This window comes from Palaemon carinicauda, chromosome 8 (assembly GCF_036898095.1).
Source record: "Palaemon carinicauda isolate YSFRI2023 chromosome 8, ASM3689809v2, whole genome shotgun sequence".
Lineage (NCBI taxonomy): Eukaryota > Metazoa > Arthropoda > Malacostraca > Decapoda > Palaemonidae > Palaemon > Palaemon carinicauda.
In genome coordinates, this window is record NC_090732.1 from 54802091 (window position 1) to 54820336 (window position 18246).

At 39.4% G+C, this 18246-nt stretch overlaps 1 protein-coding gene across 1 annotated transcript in view; it reads right to left on the reverse strand.

Moving 5' to 3' along the window:
- Nucleotides 1-18246, reverse strand: part of crn (pre-mRNA splicing factor crn) — a 181755-nt gene that overhangs the window by 42206 nt on the left and 121303 nt on the right. The window contains 1 exon segment of the mRNA XM_068378622.1: nt 13812-14081. Within this exon segment, the coding sequence (XP_068234723.1) occupies nt 13812-14081 (270 nt within the window).

Genomic DNA, 18246 nt, shown 5'->3' on the forward strand with positions numbered 1-18246 from the left:
CTCTCTCTCTCTCTCTCTCTCCTCACATCGAACGTTATAGCGGTAACCTAATTGTTCGGTGACTTTAAAAATAGGCCTAGTACTTTCTTCTTTTACCTTTTTTTGCATATGGATCCATAATTGAGGTGGGTACAAGTTGACTTATAACTGAAGTTAGGAAAAGTATTTTGGATATGGAAAGGACAATTATCTTTCGTAACAGTTTAGAATTATCGTACAGTTATCACACTGTCATTAGCGGCAGTTTGCTATTGTGGATTAAACGCATAAGGAAAAAAAATTTCCAGCTTTGCTACGAATTTAGAATTTATATGGATACGGTAAGTAAAATATTTGTAATAACATAATGTTTACTAAATGTTTGTAATATCATTAGTTTATGACTTAGATCATGTGTGTTTAATACATTCGTTTGTTTATTATGATCGAAGATGGAGCGTAAACAAATGGAAGGTTTCCGTTTCAGGCGGCATCATAAAGAAAAACATTTCATAAATGGCATTCATTTCATTTATTTGAAAGTTCTAATAAAAATAATTAGAACATTGGTAATAAAAAATTCAACATATAATCTATACTTGGTAAAATTGCTGTCAATTCAAAAACACAGATGTATAAATGCGTCTGTTTCTTCGTTGTGATCAGAGATAAACGTAAACAAAACATTGGTTGTCGTTTTCTATTGTGCTTTTTAGCGTTTAGGAAACGCATGATATAAAATCGCCTTTATTTTGATAATCTGGATTTTCAATCATACAACAAGCTAGTCTATAGAGTGATGGTTTTGCTATTCACCAGTTGTATTATACAATAGATATGACAAACATTAAAATTTGTCTGTATTTGGGTTGTGTTATAACGGGAAATATATGGTGTTTACACCTATCCTGTTGTAATTTAAACCATTTTTCAAGTTATTAAAACTTTAAAGTATATTAAATGTTTTATTTATTTACAAACACAATTTGATATTATAAAGAAATATAGTATAGTACAAAGAAAGTATTGGAAATGGGTAGTAAACACATTTGAATAGGCAAATTGCTGGTTGCCATGGCCACAATGGAATTATTTCTGTTAGTTGTGTTTCGAAATCGCGATTTTCCATTTACACGAGGTCATTAATCGACCAAATTCTCGCATAATTCGGGAACCCTACTCAGTAGGGTCCCGAATTATGCGAGAATTTGGTCGATTAATGACCTCGTGTAAATGGAAAATCGCGAATTTCGAAACACACAACTAACAGAAATAATTCCATTGCGGCCATGGCAACCAACAATTTGCCTATTCAAATGTGTTTACTACCCATTTCCAATACTTTCTTTGTAACTATACTGTATTTCTTTATAATATCAAATTGTTCTTGTAAATAAATAAAACATTTAATATACTTTAAAGTTCTAATAACTTGAAAAATGGTTAAAATTACAACCAGGATAGGTGTAAACACCATATATTTCCGTTATAACACAACCCAAAATACAGACAAATTTTAATGTTTGTCATATCTATTGTATAATACAACTGGTGAATAGCAAAACCATCACTCTATAGACTAGCTTGTTGTATGATTGAAAATCCAGAATTATCAAAATAAAGGCGATTTTATATCATGCGTTTCCTAAACGCTAAAAAGCACAATAGAAAACGACAACCAATGTTTTGTTTACGTTTATCTCTGATCACAACGAAGAAACAGACGCATTTATACATCTGTGTTTTTGAATTGACAGCAATTTTACCAAGTATAGATTATATGTTGAATTTTTTATTACCAATGTTCTAATTATTTTTTATTAGAACTTTCAAATAAATGAAATGAATGCCATTTATGAAATGTTTTTCTTTATGATGCCGCCTGAAACGGAAACCTTCCATTTGTTTACGCTCCATCTTCGATCATAATAAACAAACGAATGTATTAAACACACATGATCTAAGTCATAACTAATGATATTACAAACATTTAGTAAACATTATGTTATTACAAATATTTTACTTACCGTATCCATATAAATTCCTAAATTCGTAGCAAAGCTGGAAATTTTTTTTTCCTTATGCGTTTAATCCACAATAGCAAACTGCCGCTAATGACAGTGTGATAACTTACGATAATTCTAAACTGTTACGAAAGATAATTGTCCTTTCCATATCCAAAATACTTTTCCTAACTTCAGTTATAAGTCAACTTGTACCCACCTCAATTATGGATCCATATGCAAAAAAAGGTAAAAGAAGAAAGTACTAGGCCTATTTTTAAAGTCACCGAACAATTAGGTTACCGCTATAACGTTCGATGTGAGAGAGAGAGAGAGAGAGAGAGAGAGAGAGAGAGAGAGAGAGAGAGAGATGGTTTTAAAGTACTAAACAATAAATATGATAGGTTATAACACATTGGTGTTTATGTAATATTAACTGTATAGATGGTTTGAATAAATTAAGAAATGGTGTAAACAATTCTTTGTTATTGTATTCGCGCGGAAGCTAGACATCAGCCGATGTGATCACAGCCAAAAGTAGAAACAAAAATAAGTTAGCAATACTCGATTTTTAAAACACACCCGAAATTTAACAACATAAGTACATGTTTTATTATAGCGCAATTGAAATTTAAAGAGTAAAAATTTTCTGGAATAGAATGGTGTTTCCTAAAAAATAGTGGTTTGCGGACGAAATCGGTTTCGTATTTAAGCTATGATTGAAATGGATGTATACACGGTATAATTTTTTCGTTTTGTATTTAATTGACACTTCAAGAAAACCGATTTTGGTTTCTTCATCTATTTGTAAGTATTGTATAACGAGAGAGAGAGAGAGAGAGAGAGAGAGAGAGAGAGAGAGAGAGAGGAGAGAGAGAGAGAGAGAGAGAGAAAATCAGCTGTTGTAATTGAATGTCGTGTTTTTGTTTTGTGTACCCCCTGAAGCGAGGAATTAATCGCCACAACTAACAATATTCATGTTAATTTCATTCTTAAACTCAAGTTGCCATATGTGAACTATGGTTTTATTTCTTACGGGAGAGAGAGAGAGAGAGAGGGAGAGAGAGAGAGAGAGAGAGAGGAGAGAGAGAGATTTCTGCCGTCAAATCTCTCTCTCTCTCTCTCTCTCTCTCTCTCTCTCTCTCTCTCTCTCTCTCTCTCTCTCTCTCTCTCTAGATTTTATTTTACCGTCTACTCTACAAAACCAATGTTTGCAAATCAAATGTATACTGTTTAAAATATGACAAAATATTGACGACTCGTTACCGAAGTTTAGGCTATTCACTGCCGACAAACGAACCCAGTCTACTCGTGAAAACCTTGAACGCCCAGAGGGAAAAATGTTATTTTGATAATAAAATAAATTTTTGAATATACTTACCCGGTGATTATATAAGCTGCAGCTCTGCTGCTCGACAGAAAACTCTACGGAAAAAATCCGCCAGCGATCGCTATGCAGGTAGGGGGTGTACTTCAACAGCGCCATCTGTCGTGCAGGTACTCAGTACTCATTGTAAACAAAGAACTCAATTTTCTCCTCGGTCCACTGCGTCTCTATTGGGGAGGAAGGGAGGGTCCTTTAATATATAATCACCGGATAAGTATATTCAAAAATTTATTTTATTATCAAAATAACATTTTTCAATATTTAACTTAGCCGGTGATTATATAAGCTGATTCACACCCAGGGGGGTGGGTAGAGACCAGCAATAAATGTTTACATTATTATGAGCTAAGGATTTTTTTATTTCATTTTAGAAGTTATCAAAATAACAAAAACAAAATAAATAGGTACCTGGTAAGGAAGTCGACTTGAACAATTACTCTGCCTTTTTAAGTACGTCTTCCTTACGGAGCCTCGCGATCCTCTTAGGATGCTGAGCGACCCCTAGGATCTGAAGTATGAAGGGTTGCAACCCATACCACAGGACCTCATCAAAACCTCTAATCTAGGCGCTTCTCAAGAAAAGAATTTGACCACCCGCCAAATCAACCAGGATGCGAAAGGCTTCTTAGCCTTCCGGACAACCCAAAAACAACAATAAAAACATTTCAAGAGAAAGATTAAAAAGGTTATGGAATTAGGGGATTGTAGTGGTTGAGCCCTCACCCACTACTGCACTCGCTGCTACGAATGGTCCCAGAGTGTAGCAGTTCTTGTAAAGAGACTGGACATCTTTAAGATAAAAAGACGCGAACACTGACTTGCTTCTCCAATAGGTTGCGTCCATTATACTTCGCAGAGATCTATTTTGTTTAAAGGCCACTGAAGTTGCGACAGCTCTAACTTCATGTGTCCTTACCTTCAGCAAAGCTTGGTCTTCCTCACTCAGATGTGAATGAGCTTCTCGTATTAACAGTCTGATAAAATAGGATAAAGCATTCTTTGACATAGGCAAAGATGGTTTCTTAACTGAACACCATAAAGCTTCTGACTGTCCTCGTAAAGGTTTAGTTCGTCTTAAATAGAACTTAAGAGCTCTCACAGGGCATAAGACTCTTTCTAGTTCATTTCCAACCATATTCGATAGGCTTGGAATATCGAACGATTTCGGCCAAGGACGAGAGGGTAGCTCGTTTTTGGCTAGGAAACCAAGTTGTAGAGAACATGTAGCCGTTTCAGATGAAAATCCGATGTTCCTGCTGAAGGCGTGAATCTCACTGACTCTTTTAGCTGTGGCTAAGCAAACCAGGAAAAGAGTCTTTAAAGTGAGATCTTTAAAGGAGGCTGATTGTAGCGGCTCGAACCTTTTTGACATGAGGAATCTTAGTACCAGGTCTAAATTCCAACCAGGTGTAGCCAAAAGACACTCCTTCGTGGTCTCAAAAGACTTAAGGAGGTCCTGTAGATCTTTGTTGTTGGAAAGATCTAAGCCTCTGTGACGGAAGACTGATGCCAACATGCTTCTGTAACCCTTGATAGTGGGAGCTGAAAGAGATCGTTCTTTCCTCAGGTATAAAAGGAAGTCAGCTATTTGAGTTACAGAGGTACTGGTCGAGGATACAGATACTGACTTGCACCAGTTTCGGAAGACTTCCCACTTCGATTGGTAGTCTCTAAGGGTGGATGTCCTCCTTGCTCTAGCAATCGCCCTGGCTGCCTCCTTCGAAAAGCCTCTAGCTCTCAAGAGTCTTTCGATAGTCTGAAGGCAGTCAGACGAAGAGCGTGGAGGCCTTGGTGTACCTTCTTTACGTGTGGCTGACGTAGAAGGTCCACCCTTAGAGGAAGAGTTCTGGGAACGTCCACTAGCCATCGAAGTACCTCGGTGAACCATTCTCTCGCGGGCCAGAGGGGAGCAACTAACGTCAACCTTGTCCCTTCGTGAGAGGCGAACTTCTGCAGTACCTTGTTGACAATCTTGAACGGGGGGAATGCATATAGGTCTAGATGTGACCAATCTAGGAGAAAGGCATCTATATGAACTGCTGCTGGGTCCGGGATTGGTGAGCAATATATTGGGAGCCTCTTGGTCATCGAGGTTGCGAAAAGATCTATGGTTGGCTGGCCCCATGTGGCCCAAAGTCTCTTGCACACATCCTTGTGTAGGGTCCATTCTGTTGGAATGATTTGTCCCTTCAGACTGAGGCAATCTGCCATGACATTCAAGTTGCCTTGGATGAACCTCGTTACTAGTGAAATGTTTAGATCTTTTGACCAGGTGAGGAGGTCCCTTGCGATTTCGTACAACGTCATAGAGTGGGTCCCTCCTTGCTTGGAGATGTACGCCAAAGCCGTGGTGTTGTCCGAGTTCACCTCCACCACTTTGCCTTGAAGGAGAGACTTGAAGCTTTTCAAGGCCAGATGAACTGCCAGTAGCTCCTTGCAGTTGATATGCATTGTTCTTTGACTCGAGTTCCAAGTTCCCGAGCATTCCCGACCGTCTAATGTCGCGCCCCAGCCCGTGTCCGATGCGTCCGAGAAGAGAACGTGGTTGGGAGTCTGAACAGCCAGGGGCAGACCCTCTCTGAGGCTGATACTGTCCTTCCACCAAGTCAGGGCAGACTTCATCTTCTCGGAAATGGGGATCAAGACCGCTTCTAGCGTCTTGTCCTTTTTCCAGTAAGCAGCTAGGTGAAATTGAAGAGGACGGAGGTGTAGTCTTCCTAACGATATGAACTGTTCCAGGGATGATAGTGTCCCTATCAGACTCATCCACTGCCTGACTGAACATCGTTCCTTCTTCAGCATGTTCTGGATGCATAACTGGGCTTGACTTGTTCTGGGGGCCGACGGAAAAGCCCGAAAAGCTAGACTGTGAATCTCCATCCCTAAATACACAATAGTTTGGGATGGGACCACTTGAGACTTTTCCATATTGACAAGGAGACCCAATTCCTTGGTCAGATCTAGAGTCCACTTTAGATCCTTCAGACAGCGACGACTGGAAGAAGCTCTTAGAAGCCAGTCGTCCAAATAGAGGGAGGCTCTGATGTCCGCTAAATGAAGGAATTTGGCTACATTCCTCATCAGCCTCGTAAACACAAGAGGAGCTGTGCTTAGGCCAAAGCACAGGGCTTGAAACTGGTAGATAACCTTTTCGTAAACAAATCTCAGGAAAGGTTGGGAGTCTGGGTGGATGGGGACATGGAAGTATGCATCCCTTAGGTCTAAAGAGACCATCCAGTCTTCCCTTCTGACCGCTGCTAGAACGGACTTTGTGGTCTCCATGGAGAACGTCTGCTTTGTGACAAAGACATTCAGCGCACTGACGTCTAGCACCGGCCTCCACCCTCCTGTCTTCTTTGCCACTAAGAAGAGACGGTTGTAGAAGCCCGGGGTTTGATGGTCCAGGACTTTGACTACCGCTCCCTTTTCTAGTAAGAGAGACACCTCCTGTTTCAATGCTCGTCTCTTGTCTTCCTCTCTGTACCTGGGAGAGAGATCGATGGGAGACGTTGCTAGAGGGGGTTTTCGTACAAACGGGATCTTGTACCCCTCTCTGAGCAACTTCACAGATTGTGCATCTGCGCCTCTCTTCTCCCAGGTCTGCCAGAAGTTCTTGAGTCTGGCTCCCACTGCTGTCTGAAGAAGCTGGCAGTCAGACTCTGCCTTTAAAGGACTTGGTTCCTTTCTTCTTCCCACGTCTCCCTTCGGCACGAGCACCTCCTCTGCTGGAGGCTCTGCCACGAAAGGGCGGAATAAATCGGGACGCTGGAGTGTCCATCCTTGGTCTAGCTGACAAGGTAGGCAAAGGGGTGGCTTTGCGGGCAGAGGACGCAACCAGGTCATGAGTGTCCTTCTGTATCAAAGAAGCAGCAATCTCCTTAATCAAGTCCTCTGGAAAAAGGCACTTAGAAAGAGGAGCAAACAGAAGTTCGGATCTTTGACAAGGTGTCACTCCAGCTGACAGGAAAGAGCAAAGGTTCTCACGCTTCTTGAGGACTCCGGATACGAACGATGCAGCAAGCTCATTAGACCCGTCACGTATGGCCTTGTCCATGCAGGACATGATGAGCAAGGAAGTTTCCTTCTCAGTCGGGGAGATCTTCCTGCTCAAAGCTCCTAGACACCAGTCTAAGAAGTTGAAGACCTCGAAGGCTCTAAATATCCCTTTCAACAGATGGTCTAGGTCCGAAGATGACCAACATATCTTAGAGCGTCTCATGGCTAGCCTGCGGGGAGAGTCTACAAGACTTGAGAAGTCGCCCTGGGCAGAGGCAGGAACTCCCAAGCCGAGAACTTCTCCCGTGGCATACCAGACGCTCGATCTGGAAGAGAGTCTAGCAGGGGGAAACGTAAAGGCTGTCTTCCCTAGACTCTTTTTGGACTGCATCCATTCTCCTATTACTCGTAAAGCTCTCTTGGATGAGCGTGCGAGGATGACGGCGTACCTAATGCAAACTCTGACGGAGGAGAGCGCGGAGCCACAGACACAAACTGGTCCGGAAACATCTCTTTGAACAGAGCAAGAACTTTTCTAAAGTCCAAAGAGGGTTGCGTGGACTTAGGCTCGTCAAGGTCCGAATGTGGTTCATCAACGTGTGCCGCATCATCATCATCAGAAAGTCCATCATCCGAGTATTGAGGAGGAAGCGGCAATGGAGTAGGTATCGGCTGGTTAGCTGAGTCCGGTCGCACGGGTGCACGCGTGACTGAACCGGACGCAACGTCATGGAACTGTTGCCCAGTCTGTGAGCTGGCAACAACCATAGCAGCGCGGGGACGCACAGCGTCTACTCCAGACTGTCTAGTCTGATGTGGGTGAGCAGTGGCAACCACACTGGGTTGCGGAGGTTGACGCACCGCGTCAAAACAAAACAACTCTGACGGTTGTTGTACCTCGCGAACGTCAACGGAAGGTTCCGTGCGTCGCTGAACGTCAACATACGGCTGGCAGGGCACACTGGAACGCATGGGTGGCAGGACTCTCTCAGCTGGAGTGCGCAAGAAGGTCGCCTCAGCGTCCACAGGACGCACAACCGAGTGTGTGGTTGGTTGTAGGCAAGAAGCTGGTGCAGCAGCAACCTTCTTCGCACGAAAGTCCTGCATCAGAGACGTTAATTGGTACTGCATGGTCTGCAGCAAAGACCACTTAGGGTCTGCAGGAGCAGGTGCGGCGACAGACGGTGTAACTGCCTGAGGCGGTACCGCTTTGCCTCTCTTAGGAGGTGAGCAGTCATCGGAAGACTGCAGCGAGTCCGAACTGACCCAGTGGCTACAACTGGGCCGTTGGACTTGCGCGGAAGGGACCGACTTGCGCATAAGTGGTCGTGAGACCTTGGTCCATGGTTTCTTACGAGAAACCTCTTCCGCAGACGAGGAATAAATGGGCTCTCTCGTCTTTGTGTGGGTAGGGCGATCTTGGGTAGATACGCCCGAAACCACGGAGGGAATGTCTGTTCGCTTATTAAAGCCTCTCGAACCCATTGGTCGTACGACATTGCTTCTCCCCTGGACTTGGGAGCTTGCAAGAGGTCCCGGACTAGGAGGACGACAGGCACGAACAGACGAACCCTCAAGCGCAACACTATCCACAACACTATCACTCACTTTATCACTTCCCACTGCACTCTTACACTTCAGCTCCTTGACGTCCGCCATGAGTTGGTTACGGTCACTAGCTAGGGACTCAACTCTCTCACTCAGAGCTTGGATGGCACGCATCATATCAGCCATCGAAGGTTCCTGAGTGCCAGAAGGGGGATTAGGAGCAACCACTACAGGGGAAGGAATAGGTTGTGGGGCATGAGGAGAGGAAAAATCAACAGAACGAGATGAACTTCTCCTGACTCTATCTCTCTCTAGCCTACGTGTATATTTTTGGAATTCGATAAAATCGAATTCCGAAAGCCCAACGCATTCCTCACATCGATCTTCCAATTGACAGGTTTTATCCCGACAATTGGAACAAACGGTGTGAGGATCGATAGAAGCCTTCGGAAGACGCCATGAACAGTCCCTAGCATTACACTTCCTGAATTTTGGGACTTGAGAAGGGTCAGCCATTTTGAATTGGTCAAAGGGGAATTCAAAAACTATCCAAAGTCATCAACAAATAATCCGATATCAAAAAAAGAATGCAAGGATTTATTGAAGAGAAAGCCTGCACAGCGAAAGCTCAAAACTAGAATAGTGTACTTCACCAAATAGTTGTGAAAACAAATCCAGTTAGCAACAGCGAATTTAGTAGGTCTTGCCGGTAGCACGACAGAGAGAAAATTGAGTTCTTTGTTTACAATGAGTACTGAGTACCTGCACGACAGATGGCGCAGTTGAAGTACACCCCCTACCTGCATAGCGATCGCTGGCGGATTTTTTCCGTAGAGTTTTCTGTCGAGCAGCAGAGCTGCAGCTTATATAATCACCGGCTAAGTTAAATATTGAAAAATAAGGCTTTTAAATATACTGTACTAAACAAAAATAATGCTTTAATATACCATCATTAACACTACCATTACAATTATCGTAAGGTTGGAGAAAGATAAAGATTGCCGAGAACGTAACCACATTTCTGTTTACATTTTGTCAGCTGGACTCGCACAGTTAACAGTTGATTTCATTGTTGATGTGGAATTTTATCCTTAAATAGGCCATTCATTATGAAATTATGTTAATGAAATGTAATGTTAATATTGTTTTGTAACATTTATTATAAATCACCGTATTTAGGGTTACCAATATACTTAAAAAGACAATAGATTTGATACATTTTGTAGTGCTTGACTCGCGAACTTTGAACAGCCTCGCAGATACAGAAAATTTATTTTTGAAAAATAGCGATCGCGGAAAAGGGGAATCGTGTAATTCGAACACGCTTAATTCGGGACCCTACTGTATATATATATATATATATATATATATATATATATATATATATATATATATATATATATATATATATATATATATATATATATATATATATATATATATATATATATATATATATATATATATATATATATATATAGTATGAAAAGTAATGGGCCAAGACCACTGCCCTGAGAAACACCAGATATCACATTCCTACACTCACTACGGTGCCCATCAACAAGACTTTGAGATCTATTACTTAAAAATTCAATAATGATGGTAAGAAAAGACCCACCCACTCCCAACTGTTTGAGTTGAAAAACAAGGCCTTATTAATAACATGGTCAAAAGCAGCACTAAAATCAAGGCCAATCAAGAGATTTCTGTACAGGATTGGAGACTGTAAAAGGACATCACATGCTCCAAGTCCTTTATGGAAGCCAAATTGCAAACTAGGGAACAGATGATTACATTAGCCAAATCTATTTAGATGTTTTGCTATAAGACAAAAAAAAAAAATCGATAAATTGGGAGTTATGGAAATGGGGCAGTAATCAGCTGGACTTGAGCTACCACAAATGAATTTACATAATGGAGTAACATTACCAATTTTCCAACAAGTGATAAAAGAGCCTCTTCTTGCTAACTTGCACAAAATAACATACATTATAAGGTAAGAAATATGCAGTCTTTCTAAAAAAAACAAAGGAAAAATACCATTTAGGTCTACACCTCCATAAGCATGAAGGTCCATTAAGAGGGCTTTAATTTCACTTGAAAAGCTAAACTAGTTAGTGTAGTCTCAGGAAAACAGGAATGAGGAGGATTAGGTTTCTCATTACTCTGCTTACTGTCAAACACATCAGCCAAGAGTTGCCTTTTCCTTTATTACAGTAAGTGACACTGCCATCTGGTATAAGTAAAGGGGGGAGTGTTGTGTCAGCACCAAAGAGTGCAGATTTAAGGGTAGTCCATCATTTGTGTTCTTGGGATTTCTTTTATAGTTAAAATATGTATTTGTATTGTCTATGTATAGTTTTGAGTACAAGTGTTTTCATTGACAAAGTGGTTGTGAGTTAAGAAAAAATTTAGGGATATAGGCATTGCGTTGTGTTATGTGACATTGTTGGACTTGAGTGTCATAAAATATAAGAATTTAATCTAAGTTTAATAACTAAGACTTGTAAACAAAGATGGGCAGATCTTACACCAGGAGGTGTGTTGTTGTATCTCTGAGAATTGGAGTCAGAATGTTACAATACTGTATCGTTATTTTGTACTATTCAAGTGTTGGGGCTATGCTATCTTATATAATAGAGTGAGTATTTTGAGTCCTTTGACAGGCTAGACAGTACTACACAGGATACCTCTCTCTGGTTACGGCTCGTTTTGTTCTTGCCTATGCATACACCGAATAGTCTGGCCTATTATTTCCACATTCTCATCTGTCCTAATATACCTGACAACACTGAGATTAACAAACAATTCATCTTTGCTCAAGGATTATCTACTGCATTGTAATGGTTCAGTTGCTACTTTCCTCTTGGCAAGGGTAGAAGAGACTCTTTAGCTAAGGTAAGCAGCTCTTCTAAAAGGACACTCAAAAATCAAACCATTGTTCTCTAGTCCTAGGTAGTACCATAGCCTCTGTACCATGGCCTTCCCTGTCTTGGATTAAAGCTTTCTTGCTTGAGGATACACTCGGTCACAGTTTTATTTTATTTCTCTTCCTCTTTGTTTTTTTGAAGTTTTTATACCTTATATATGAACGATCTAATTCAATGTTGTGACTGTACTTAAAACTTTTTATTTTGATATTTTATTACTTTTGTAGTTTATTTATTTCCTTGTTTCATTTCCTCATTGGGCTAATTTGTCCTGTTGGACCCCTTGGGCTTATAGCATCTTGGTTTTCCAACTAGTGTCATAGCTTAGCTAGTAATAATAATTTTAATACGCCTGAGTGTGGTTACTATGTGTGTATATTATTATGAATTTCATCAATGTTTTACAGCTGATGATGGGACGGAGTCACTGTTCACAAATGAAGTTGGTTGGTTTGGTCTTATGGATTCCCAGGCCACCAATGTTGTAAATGATGCAAGTTGTACTCATTGACTTATGATGCTAGGGGTGTACTTTACATTTCATGTGATAATGAATATTAATGTACTATGAAATTTTGGTCCCAGGATTTGAGTTTGCAGTTGGTCTATTTACAAATCACAATAAATATTTATATGCTGTCGATGTTGCTAGCAACTAATATTATAAAAAAATTATGTTATTGGATATTTCTGAATAAAATTTTCAATGATTCTATATAAAGGTGGAATTTGAGGAAGGTACAAATTCATGTATTTTAGGTTGAATCCTGCTCTAACAAAGACAATACAACTCTGTGTTTGATGACCTGGGGAAACATAAAGTAAATAAAAGGATCTGAGGTTCTGCGAGAGGAACTTGAATCTGTATTGTCCAGGAACTTTCAGAACCCTTACTGAAAGAAATACTTTGAAAACTAGACTTAACTTATGGAGTTCGGTTAGGTTTGCTACGGGGCGGGTAAGACCAGAATTACTGTTTTAAGAGAGGATTCACTGGACTCTGAACTTTAACAAACAAATCTAGTGATGTCAAGAGCTCATGCAGCTCAATTAGAGTACTATCAAAAGTTTGAAGCTCTATCCAAAGTTGGCTGATTATGTGAATTATCTAAAGATCGAAGCTTGACATCATTGAAATCATCCAAGCTACAATCAACTAGCCAAGCCTTCCTTGGCTTTTCCCCTGAATTAACAGCAAGTTCCCTTAAGCGCTCTGTACTGTTAACTTGGTCGGCAGCCATTACAACGTACTATCACATGAGAGGTACCATGAGGAAAATGTCTTTTCGTAACGTAAATTAAATTACAGTATTGCCACCATGATACACCAAGGGAATGCAAATAATGAACTTCCAGAAACAATTTCTGTGCACATTCCACATGGTAATTACTTAGATAGCTAGGGGAAGACATCTTAATGCCCAGTAATAAGCAAACAATATGAAGTAGTTCATGACAGTAGCCGGCAACTGAAAAAACCTAGATGACAAACCAAATGGAGCATCAGTTATCACTTACCACTAGAATGCTCATTCCTTCACTAAGTACATGTATTTGCTGAAGGATATAAAACAGGAAAAGTTTAAAATTTTAAGATTAATTAAAGTAAGCTTCTAAAAAAGTAATATGAATATAAGGGGAGAGTCATAAAAATAACAATTTAGTTTCTAATTCTATTTATTCTAAGGTTATGAAGCTCTTTTTTCTGAATTAATGGCTTATGATTCAAAGGTAAGATTCATGGATATAATAAAATTGGAGCTGGTACAAATCTGGATTCAGAATCCTCCATAATAGGTACTTAATTTTATGTAAAGCAACAATTTATTTTTTATGAATACATACTTAAATCATCTGTAATGTATTATCTTGGGGGCCTTACATTAAATCTAAACATATATGGACATATGTTCCCTTAAAATACTGGAAAAAATGTGATAATATTTTTCCAAATTATAAATTCCTTACCTCATAATCAATATAAGACTTCCACATATATTCAGGCATGTCTAATCGAGGCTGTGCAATTGCTAATTCATAAATACCCCTTGCTCTTGTATCATCATTTAACATGGCCTCTAAAGTTGCAAACTGGATCCACATTTTGCAGTTTTCTGGATCAAATTCAGCCCACTTTTCATATAACTTTCGGCATCGGTCAAATTCTCGCAGTTTTATCTCCAAGTCAATATAGCCTCTAAACAGCTTATGCTTTGGGCATATTCCTAATGCCTGACCCTGCAGTGAGAGATAAAAGGAATATAATAGATATTAGAGAACACTTTACATAACATTAATATTCAGACAAAATAATGCAACTGTTTTAGTTAATATAATGTTATACACAAAATCAATTTCTAGGCCATCAAGTAGGTAACCAGCTATGGAGAATAAAACTACTGAAAATACTTATCTCTAATTGTATATATTTTATGATAAACTGATATCTTAAGAAGTGAAAAGGACCTGAAGTTATTTAGAGGTCTTTGAAATATTGGGTAGTTGATGTATTAGATTGACATTAAAGACAAAGCTGAAAGTGTATATGAGAGATAAAAAATAGAAAATGTAGGAACATAACAAAGTCATTATTCTCCATGTATCCTGGATGATGTATTTGTTGGGTAACCTTCTTAAGATCAACAACATTTTACAAGATTTGACTTAAACCCATGAGGTTTCAAAGCGAGTGAAAAAAGGAAGAAATTAATTGGAACACTTTATATGACGTTGTATATACAGTAACAATAAAGTACAGTATAATGAAGTGATATAATAGCAAACACCGCAGAGTGGGATAGTAGTGAGAGAAATTATGAAGATTGTAATTATGGCAACAAAAGATCTACTAATTCTTTGACTAGGTCAGTAAAGTCTCACCCAGCAACCATAAGAACATTGCTAAAAAAGGGATTTTGATGAAGAAAAAATCTATTTCTTTACTCAACCTGTGTCGCTCCGTGAAATGCTCCTTAAGGGTATCGGCGGGGGAGGGTTAATTTTGAGTGGCGGTGTTGAAACTTGCACAGTTATTACCTCTAATTATAAGGAAGATTCACATAAAATTTCAGGTCAATTGTATGAAAACTTTTTTTTTACGAATATTTTTCTCTTAAAAATGTTTTTTTCATGTTTTTTAAATTAGATCTCCTTTCTTGTTTATCACTCAATTTAAAAATAAAAGATACCAGCAGAAAGTTCAATTCCTACCAAATAAAATGATATGATAGAAAATCTAATATATGATTTATGCTATTTTTAAACAATTTTTAGAAATGCAATAAAAAAATACCATAAAATTGTGTATTTCAATGTTCGTAGAAAAAAATCAAGAGAGAAAAGAAGAAAGATAGCCCTGGTGATGAGTTTTCTCACAATCTCTAATTAAATTGCTTTTTAGATTATAAAAATCCATTCATAAATAACAGAGTTATTTAAGTTTGAAAGTAGAAAAATGTATGTTTTGAGAAAAACGGTTCTAAAGTTTTGCTTACCTTTTTTTGCTTTTAAAACCATAGTGTCTCTTGGAAAACCCCTATAGGGCACCTGGTACCCTCTCTTTTATAAGAGATATTATGCCCTCTAAAAAAAAACACTTTTCACTTAAACAAAATAGTTAAAATCATATTTTATGTGGGGGGGGGGTACCACAGAGCGCCACTCTACTCTTTGTTGCCAGGGTTTTTGGGGAACAATGAGCTCCACCTTCATATCCTCCTTTAGATGTTCTTTGTTTCTTTGCCGTTCTTGAATACATTGCAGACATTCTTTTCCTGGTCTTCTCCTTATATATTTTTTATACCTTTGGTAAATGCTGTTTGCCATAGGTCTAGCACCTAAGGCAATTCGAGTGTTATTCAAGGCTGCTAAGCCTCCCACATTTATCATATTTTGATACATAAAAGAAGCTGTTGTTTCACCAATAGTATCTGTTTTCACACTTTCATTTTCTTTCTCGTTAGTATGTTTGAAAACAGATGGTTCTTCACACAGACACTTTAGTTTCAAGTCAATATCAAAACTGTTTATATCAACTTCGAGTGTTATGTTGCTTTCACACTGCCCACAATATGTCGAACTAAAAGCGTCTTTCAAAACTTTCAAGGGTAATAAAACTATTTCCCCATCACTGCTTTCCCTTAGGAGCTTTTCTTTATCAGTTACAAAACCACTCAATAAAGATATATTCATAGTTTGGCTCCCGATAACACACCATCATCTGTTGCATCATGAACTGAAGTTACATTTCAAAAATGTTCCTTCTCTTCTTCGTCCTTCTCCTCCTCATCATCATCAGATAACTTCAAAATAAAATCATCAATTCCATCATCATCACCTTGATATATTTGAGCAAGGGAATAATAGAATTCACTGGAAGCAGCTTCGCTATAGGAAAGACTCACGAGGTCATTCTCACACGTGCTGAGCACATGGTGTTTGTTTATGTTTTTGTTTTCGTTATAAGCCCTAATATTGCGAGAGCTTGCATCCCTTCGCTTACTAAACTTCCTTAAAGGCATTTTGGTAGTATATATAAATCACAATTGATGTTCAATAATTCGAAAAAGTGATGCAACTGTTTGAAAATACAAGAAAGCACAACCACAAACTATAGGCCTAGACAACTGGCTTTGTTGTTGCCATAAACATAGGGAGATGCCGACTCTATCGGGAAAACATATCGTACGACGAACGAAAAAAAATTATGATAAAAAGAAACAAATACTTCGAGGAAGAACGAAAAAAGAAAATGCTAAGCTTATGCCTACCCAGCTTAATCCTTTACCAGGTAGGTCCTTTAAATTGCCCTTTAAACCGTTCAAAAGGCTTCATATCGATTTCATCTTGCGCGAGGCAACGGATGGAACCCCCACTTATCGAAATATGACAGTAACTAATTTTCGCGAATTTCAGCCAATATCGCCAAAATTACACCAGGCTGATACCCTTAAAGCACCATTTCTAAGGTATAAATACTGCTAAATATACCAGAGAAAAAAAAGTTTCATGGAGTGCCAAGAATATACCCAGCTCGCTCACCTCTAAAGGGTGTCGGTATTAAAACTGGGGAGAGTGAAACCACTACCAGAGGTCCCTTTCCATTTAGACATCTCCCTCCTCAAAATCCCCCGTTACTACGAGGTGTCGTTCACTATAGCTACTGACCCACCCCCCACCCCCCACCACCACCACTACCTATCCTTCTCCCATTGTTCCTTGTTAGCACCCGTGAACGTTTGGACGTAATAATGTTACTGTATTAACAGTAATGAATATATTTGAAAATATCCAAAAACACAGTACATCAATATGATGAGTCATTTTAATGCTACATAATGGTATGATGAAAAGGGAAATCCATATATATATATACTGAAGTACGTATCAATTCAGCATGATACACAGGACTCTCACAGGTAGAATCAGTGGTATCTTCTCTTTTGGAGGTACCACAGTACTTCGTGAAAGAAGAGAGACCAAAGTAGTACTCTATCATCCACGTGAACAGTGAGGGAGGGTGATCAAACTCTTTGTTCACTTAGACCATGCCTTGACCAGCCCTGTACAGTACCAGCTGGCTGCCTTTCTGTGATCTGCTACAGCCTGGTGATTTGTCACCACCCCGTGATTGGCTGCAGTTTTAAGTGATCAGGCGGGGCCCAGTGTGAAATGATGTGGTGCGGGACCGATCGAACACAGCAAATGTGGTTGGACCCCAAGGCCGTCAGTAAATCCCTTGGACTGGTTGTAGTAGCTGTACTGAACCCATGGTCCAGTGCCCTAATCTGCATTTGATTGGGTACTGTGTGGGAACCATCTACTCTCAAAAGAGAGGATAGTTTACTTTAAGTCCTGTGGGACCTCTTAAAGATTAGCCTTCCTGGACTTCTTCAACTTGTTCTTATTCTTCTCCTGAGAAGAATCACCAGAATCAGAGAAGAGGAAAGGGAAGAGGAGGAGGATAGCTTCACATAGCAGTATATACTTTACCTCAATTGCCTAGGATTTTGTGTTTGCTTAAGAAAAAATATTCACCTAATACTGGTGCAAACAACAGTCACTGTTGCACCAGCCTCACTTTGCTGAAAAACCCCAAAGTGCCCCATTGGTAAGGAAACCCTGAAGCAGCTAGAAAGTGAACAGCAGTAGTAGTTACACCAAGCTCAAGAATGCTAGCTGGCACCACAGATACTGGTTGGTGTGTGAGCACCATTGGCTAATCTAATGGCATGAGGATTAGCATAAAGGATACCGATATCAGCCTAGAGTATGGTGCTGAAGATTGGTCTGATATAGGACCTTTCACTTCAAAGTGATGAAACAGCAGTGCCACCACACTAGGATCCTGATCGTTAACTAACTGAACGTACCAGTCGATGTGAGAGCTCTATATTGGCAAGAG